Consider the following 8104-nt stretch of genomic DNA (forward strand, 5'->3'; position numbering starts at 1 on the left):
ATGCTACTATAGTACATTTTTGCATCATGATTTAAAAACCTGGTATTTCAGGCTACTGTCCTTTTCCACAGACTTATTCCACAGGGTCGATGATAGTTAATACATCCCAGAGAGACCAGAATGTCAGAACAGATATGCATGTCAGAGCAGATTGTACATTTAGGGCAAATTGTGATTTTTGACAGAGAACACATCCCAGCAAAGCATTGAATCCACTGTGTGCACTACTTGTAAGATGAGAGCCTGATTTGTCCATGTGGGCTTTTTTGAACAGATGAACTGAAATCTACTGATGTGAGGGCATATTCAATGTTTACTGGACTCTGATTCATTTTTATACCTTCTCTGATGAGAGTTCCAGGATTGTTATAATTGTGTGCTGAAAGAATATCTTTGAGATTCTTATTCAATTACTTAAGATGAGCAGTGAGACTAGAGCATAGTGGGCCATGGAGGCTGGGGTCTTTGGGTCACCTGGGCCTCAAGGATTCCTACAATTACCTTGATGTACATCACTGATGATGAGACAAAACAGCTTAGAGATATTCATTCTCTGATCTCCCTGTCTCTGCCAATCTCCCATTACTCTGTATCCTCCTCCCTCTTTCATTTTTTTTCCAGGGAAACATACTTCCTTTACAAAAGACACAGCTTTTACATTGATTTTAGTTTTGTATTTCAGAACATCTTAGCAGTTGTACTAATCAGGGTTTCTATTCCTGCACAAAACATCATGACTGAGAAGCAAGTTGGGGAGGAAAGGGTTTATTCAGCTTACACTTTCCACATTTCTGTTCTTCACCAAAGAAGGTCAGAGCTGGAACTCAAGCAGGTCCTGAAGCAGGAGGTTATGCAGAGGACTTGGAGAGATGTTACTTCCTTGTTTGCTTCTCCTGGCTTCTCAGCTTTCTTTCTTATAGAACCAAGACTACTAGCCCAGGGATGGTACCACTTACAAGAGGCCCTCCCCCTTGACCACTAATTGAGAAAATACCTTACAGGTGTATCTAATGGAGGAATTTCCTCAAGGGCGGTTTGTTTCTCTGTGATAACTCTTTTGAATTATTGTAGACATTTTATATTTGGCTGACAATATATTTAACCTGGTGTGTTTAAGAATATGTAGAGGCCTTAGGTCAATTTATGGGTAGAAGACCTCTTTGTGTAGCCAATGGAGGAGCCTCAGATACATGTCTATACCCTTCACTGTATTTAGTTCATCACTCACAGTTCTGAAAGTCAACCACACAAACTCTTAGGACTCACTTAGGACTTAGGACAAATATATATTTTTACAGACACTTGTGACATTATACCATGTTGCTGCTTTGCATTTATGCTAATAAGATACTGTGAAATATGACCCATACTGTACTGAGTTGACCATTGTGAAACTGCAGTGAAGTAAACATTGGTGATGAACCCACATTCTAGCACTCCTTTCACCACTGAACAAGATTGAAGGGGACATATTCAAGGTAGTGGTGTTGTTCTATATATTGTAACCATCTCAGCCCTACTGCTATAGCCTCAATGGAAATACAGGGATTTATTGACATTTTACTCCTCTTTTCATTAGCTTTAGTGCTGCAATCTCCCACCCTGTGTTTCGTGGTTCCTCATGGTTCTCCTTCCTCTTTGTTGCTGTGTACATACACATTTCTACATTACAAATTACAGAAATTACAAGAAGATTGGGTTTTGACTCTCAGAAAACAGCAACAACTAAACATTTTAGAAACCATTAAGAACAGTCTGGTGGAAACTGAGATGAAATCAGAGAAATTGTCAATCTCAGGCTTCTGCCTATATGGGTCACTCTTTCCAGTGGCTATCCATTCACTTGACTAGTTGTAGTTGTGATGCTGAAGTAGGCAAAAATCATCAGCCTTTCCCTCCCTCTCTGAAACGTTATTCTCACAGAGATGGACCTGATGATGTAGAAGCAAGACAGAGAATGCAGAATCTCTGGACAGAAGAACCTGTGGTGGTTACTGGATCCTCTTCCAAATACTGGTCTAATGAGTGAACCAATGAGTACAGAAACCTCTTCCTCCCTTTGATTGCAGGTCCTATCATACCAATATGTTGTAGATGGAGCTATTCTATTATCACAGGAAAATCAAGGGCCTGAAAATCTGACAAATAAGACAGTTTCCAGAGACACTTCATGTATCATTTGAACAACAATCATTCCTTGATTTCCAATACCTACATATTCTTCTATAGTGACATAATCAATATGTTCCCAGAATGTCATTGAGAAAAATGCTGTATCTAGGTACTTGGTGACACACCTGACTTCTGGTGAGGAACCCCATCTCAAAATGAGTCAAGAATCTTTTTATAATATTTTTCTGGGACAGCAGTATATATAAGATCCTTAGAAGTCTGGGGGTGAGAAAAGGGATTAATGTGTTAAAACAAAAATCATTTAACCCATAAAACTCGAGTGGAACTATTCAAACTAAAGCTTACCTGATGAAGAGGAACAGGAGAAAAGAAAAGAGATGTTAACCATTAAGTGGATTTAGAGCTGTTTGCAGCAAATTGAAGCTTGGTGACTATTACCAGTTATCTTGGCCTTATGACTCAATTCACAATTCTTACACAAATTTCATTACCAGGATCATAGCTGTGTCAGATCTGTTGCTTAGCACAAATGTGAGGATAGTGAAGAGAGTGAACACCATCTGGTTCATGGATCACTGTCCCTGAATTTTTTCTGTGTTCCTTTAAATTGAATCCTATATAGTGCCCTATCAGAGAGTCTTACTGACTCTCTGCCCTGAAATTAGGACTTCGCAGTGTTAAGACTTCTTTGCTTCTTCAGGTTCTAATCATGGTGTTCTAATAGAACAACTTCTGCCCTGAATGATGCTCTGAATTTTGTGTTCAAGACAGAGATGATACTACATTTAAAGTCACCTAGAAAGGGACTGATTTTATAACTCCGTGCTTCAAGTTATTACCATAACATCCCAAGTCTCTGTTTAGTTCTATATAACTAGAAAGAAGGTATGTTTACTAGCCATAGGAAGGCCCAGGCCCAGGTATGGACTATTTCAATGTAGTTGTGTAGACTGATAGAAGTCATCTCATCTCAACATGTAAACACAGACACACAGACACACAGACACACAGACACACACACATATGCACACACACACACACACACACATGAAAACACTCACACTCCCACAGTCACTCACACACACCCATTGAGAGTGAAAGAAATATAAAGAGACACAATCGGAGAGAGACAGAGAGATAAATAGATGATAGAGAGACAAAATAAATACAGACCTACATAGAGAGACAGAAACACAGTGAAAAGTAAATGAATAAAGACACTTATTATACAGGAAAACAGAAATTTGACTAAACATTTGTATATTACAATGTCTACTGCAACCTGTACTAGTATAGAGATTTCATTTAGAGAGGCAACTTAGACACAAAGGAGTTCAGACTTCTCTTCCCTCCAGATCTTTCTGAATAGTCTGTTAAGTCTCTGTTAACAGGAGCTTTGGTTCTCTCTGCGCCCCCTGCTGGTCCCGGGTGCATGCACTCCAGGAGGTTTTTGTTTGAGCTCATAGTAGTATTTCTTCACTGTGTTTTGCACAGTAATACATGGCTGTGTCCTCAGATCTCAGACTGTTCATTTCCAGGTACAGGGTGTTCTTAGAATTGTCTCTGGAGATGGTGAATCGACCCTTCACAGAGTCTGCATAGTACTTGTTACTACTATCATAATAAATCAGTGCTATCCATTCCAGCCCCTTCTTTGGAGCCTGGCGAATCCAGTGCATGTTGTAGCTACTGAAAGTGAATCCAGAGGCTACACATGAGAGTTTCAGGGAACTTCCAGGCTGTACTAAGCCTCCTCCAGACTCCACCAGCTGCACCTCACACCAGACACCTTCAAACAAAGAATGAAAGTCAGTAAACTGTTACTAACAAAACAAAGTAATGAAACAAAACATTTTTCTATTTTTCATGTTCACACAACAGACAGAATCTCATTTCTACAAATTACCTTTTATAATAAAAAAAAGGAAAACCAGGTTGACCCTGAAGTCCATGGCCTGTGGTCTGTGTTCAGTGCTGATCAGTGATTGAGAAGACCTGGGAATCAAGGGCTGGGCTCCTCTGTCAGAGCTGCAGGGTCAGAGCAGGGCTGGTTTTTCATGGGCACAGAGAAGGCTTATTTGCATGTCTTCCTGCTACAGCATGCTTTGGAGTTGGAACTGGCCTAAATCCTGTGACCATAGCAGATATAAGACATGAAAGTCACAGTTGTATGTTACAGATTTTGACAAAATAATGGAGGTTTCATATTCACGTATTTTGTATAAGATTTGTGCATACTCCATTTACTTTGGTTTAGCACATGTACATAGAACTTGCTTTGTCTTCATACTGTCTATGTGCCCTAAATGGGCAATTAAATAAGTAATTAAATATCACCACACATAATTTTGTTTCTAGGTATGAGTTTAGTCTTTCCCAGTGTTTGAGATGCTAATGTCATTTCCTGATTATGGGTCTTGGACAAGGTTACATCTGAAAGGTTATGGTAGCAGAACTCATTTTTCTTATGAAAATTTTTAGAAGTTAATTATTCTTGATAGCATGCAGTCCTCAGGTCTTCTGGAGGCTTGCACCAGAAACATTCCTGGTTCCAGTCTGCCTACCACTCAGAGTTTGCTAGAAAGACATATTTTTCTTTGAAGCAAATTTGGTTGTTAGCTATTCTTTTCCTCAATGATTGTAATACAAATGTGGAATTTAATTAAATTCTGAGATGACTTTTACCCTATTTAACCTGTCTGGTATGAGTGGAATCTCAGGTGGGTTTTGATTTGCATTTTCCTGATGACTAAGGATGTTGAGAATTTCCTTAGGTACTTATCAGCCATTTGATATTCCTCAGCTGAGAATTCTTTGTTTAGCTCTGCTCGAAATTTTTAATAGGGATATTTGACTCTCTGAAGTCTAACTCCTTGAGTTTTTGTATATATGGGACATTAGCCTCCATTAGTCCCCTATCGGAGGTAGGAATGATAAAGATCATTTCCAAAATCTTCCTTGCAGTTTTGTCCTAATGAACGTGTTTTTTTGCCTCACAGAAGCTTTGCAGTCATATGAGGCCACATTTGTTGATTCTGGATCTTTTTTTTTTCATTTTTATTTTTATTTTTCCTTTCTTTTTTTCGGAGCTGGGGACCGAACCCAGGGCCTTGCGCTTGCGAGGCAAGCGCTCTACCACTGATCTAAATCCCCAACCCTTGATTCTGGATCTTAAAGGATAAGCCATTAGTGTCTTGTCCAGGAAAATTTTCCCAGTATCAAATGTGTTCAAGGCTCTTCCCCAAATTTTCTTCAGTAAGTTTGTGTATCTGGTTTTATGTGGAGGTCCTTATTCCACTTGGAGGTAAGCGTTGTACAGGGTGATAAGAATGGGTCGATTTGCATTCTTCTACATGTTGACCTCCATTGTAACATCACCATGTGTTGAAAATGCTATCTTTTTTTCTCACTGGATGATTATAGATCCTTTGTCAATGATCAAGTGACCATAGGTGTTTGGGTTCATTTATGGTTCTTCAATTCTATTCCATTGATCTACAGGTCTGTCTCTGTACCAATACCATACACACAGTTTTTATCACTATTGCTCTGTAATACTGCTTGTGGTCAGGGATGGTGATTCCCCAAGAAGTTCTTTTATTGTTGAAGATAGCTTTCGATATTCTGGGTTTTTTGTTATTCCAAATGAATTTGCAAATTACTTTTTCTAACATTTTAAAGAATTGAGTTGGAATTTTGATGGGGACTGCATTGAATCTGTACATTTCTTTTGGCAAAATGGCCATATTACCTCATTAATCCTGCCAATACATGAGCATGGGAGGTCTTTCCATTCTCTGTGATCAACTTCAATTTCTTTCTGCAGAGACTTGAAATTCTTGTCCTACAGATCTATCACCTACTTGTTTAGAGTCACACCAAAGTATTTTATGTTATTTGAGAGTATTGTGAAGGGTGTCCATTCTCTCATTTCTTTCTCAGTCTGATTAGCCTTTGAGTAGAGGAAGGCTACTGATTTGTTCAAGTTAATTTTATACCCAGCCACTTTGCTGAAGTTGCTTAACAGGCTTAGTGGTTCTCTGGTGGAACTTTTGGGGTTACTTATGTATTCTATCTTATTGTCTGTAAATAGTAATATTTTGACTCCTCCCTTTCGAATTTGTATCCCTTTGACCTCCTTTTTGTCTGATAGCTCTGCCTAGGATAGTACTATATTGTATAAGTAGGGAAGGAGTGGGCAGCCTTGTTTAGTCTCTGATTTTAGTGAGATTGCTTCAAGTTTCTTTCCAGTTAGTTTGATCTTGGCTATGGGTTTGCTGTATATGGCTTTTACTATGTTTAGGTATGGGCCTTAAATTCCTAATCTTTCTGAAACTTTAAACATGATGGGGTATTGCATTTTGTCAAATGCTTTTTCAGCATCTAATCAGATGATCATATGTTTTTTTTCATTGAGTTTGTTTACATAGTGGATTATGTTGATGGATTTCTGTATATTGAACCATCCCTGCTTCCTTGAGATGAAGCCTACTTGATCATGATGGATGATTGTTTGGATGTGTTCTTGGATTCAGTTTGTGAGATTTTTATTGAGTATTTTCATCAAGATTCATAAGGAACATTGGTCTGAAGTACTTTTTCCTTGTTGAGTCTTTGTATGGTTTAGGTATAAGCATAATTCTGGTTTCATAGAAGGAATTGGGTAGTGCTCCTTCTGTTTCTATTTTGTGGAAGGTTTGGACAATATTGGTATGTGGTCTTCTATGAAGGTCTGAGAAAATTCTGTACTTAACCTATCTGGTACTGGGCTTTTTTGATTTGGGGAATTTCAATAATTGCTTCTATATCCTTAGTAGATATGGGATGGTTTACCTGATCCTGATTTAACTTTGGTACCTGGTATCTGTCTAGAAATTTGTCCATTTCATACACGTTTCTCAGTTCTGTTGAATATAGACTTTTGTATTAGGATCCGCTGATTTTTGTTAATTTCCACAGATTCTGTTGTTTTTTTCTGTCCCTTTTCATTTCTGATTTTGTTTATTTGGATACATTCTCTGTGCCCTCTGATTTGTCTCCCTACAGATTTATCTATAGTGTTGATTTTCTCAAAGAACCAGCTCCTCATTTTGTTGACTCTTTGTATAGTTCTTTTTCTTTCGACTTGGCTGATTTCAGTAGTGAGTTTGATTATTTCCTGTTGTTTACTCTTCTAGGGTACATTTGCTTATTTTTATTCTAGAGTTTTAGGTGTGCTGTCAAGTTGCTAATATGTGGTCTCTCTAGTCTCTTTTTGCAGGCACTCAGAGCTATGATTTTTTTCCTCTTAGCACTGCTTTCTTTGTGTTACAAAAGTTTGGGTACGTTGTGCCTTCATTCTAAAAAGTCTTTGGTTTGTTTCTTTACATCTTCCTTGACTAAGTTATCATTGAGTAGATAACTGTTCAACTTCTATGTATACATGGGCTTTATCTCGTTTTTGTTGTCATTGAAGCTTTAGTCCATGGTTATCTCTTAGGAAGCATGTAATTATTTCAATATTCTTGCATCTGGTGAAGGTAGTTTGTGACCGACTTTATGGTTAATTTTGGAGAAGGTACAATTAGTTGGTGAGAAGAAAGTATATTCTTTTGTTTTATTTGTTACATCCATCTGGTCTTAAGTTCTGTTAATTTTTCTATGTCACTCTTTAGTTTCTGTTTTCAGGACCTGTCCATTGTTCAGAGTCGAGTGTTGAAAACTCCCACTAGTTTTGTGTGAAGTACGATGTGTGCTTTGAACTTTAATAATATTTCTTTTTGGAATGAAGTTTCTCTTATATTTGGAGCATAGATATTCAGGACTGAGTGTTCATTTCGGTGCATTTTTCTTTTGTTGAATATTAAGTGTCCTTCCATACATTTTTGATATCTTTTGGTTGAAAGTCTATTTTATTCCGTATTGGAATGGCTACTCAGCTTGTTTCTTGGTACCATTTCCTTGTAAATTGTTTTCCAGCCTTTTACTCTGA

General features: G+C 37.9%; 1 gene segment (V, D, J or C); it reads right to left on the reverse strand.

Moving 5' to 3' along the window:
* Window positions 1–3593: 3593 nt before the first annotated feature.
* On the reverse strand, window positions 3594–4187 carry LOC366752 (immunoglobulin heavy variable 3-30-like). The segment is given in 2 exon segments: window positions 3594–3922; window positions 4040–4187. Coding segments are annotated over 2 exon segments (375 nt in total).
* Between the last annotated feature and the right edge of the window lie 3917 nt (window positions 4188–8104).

The sequence above is a fragment of the Rattus norvegicus genome, chromosome 6, assembly GCF_036323735.1.
Source record: "Rattus norvegicus strain BN/NHsdMcwi chromosome 6, GRCr8, whole genome shotgun sequence".
Classification (NCBI taxonomy): Eukaryota; Metazoa; Chordata; class Mammalia; order Rodentia; family Muridae; genus Rattus; species Rattus norvegicus.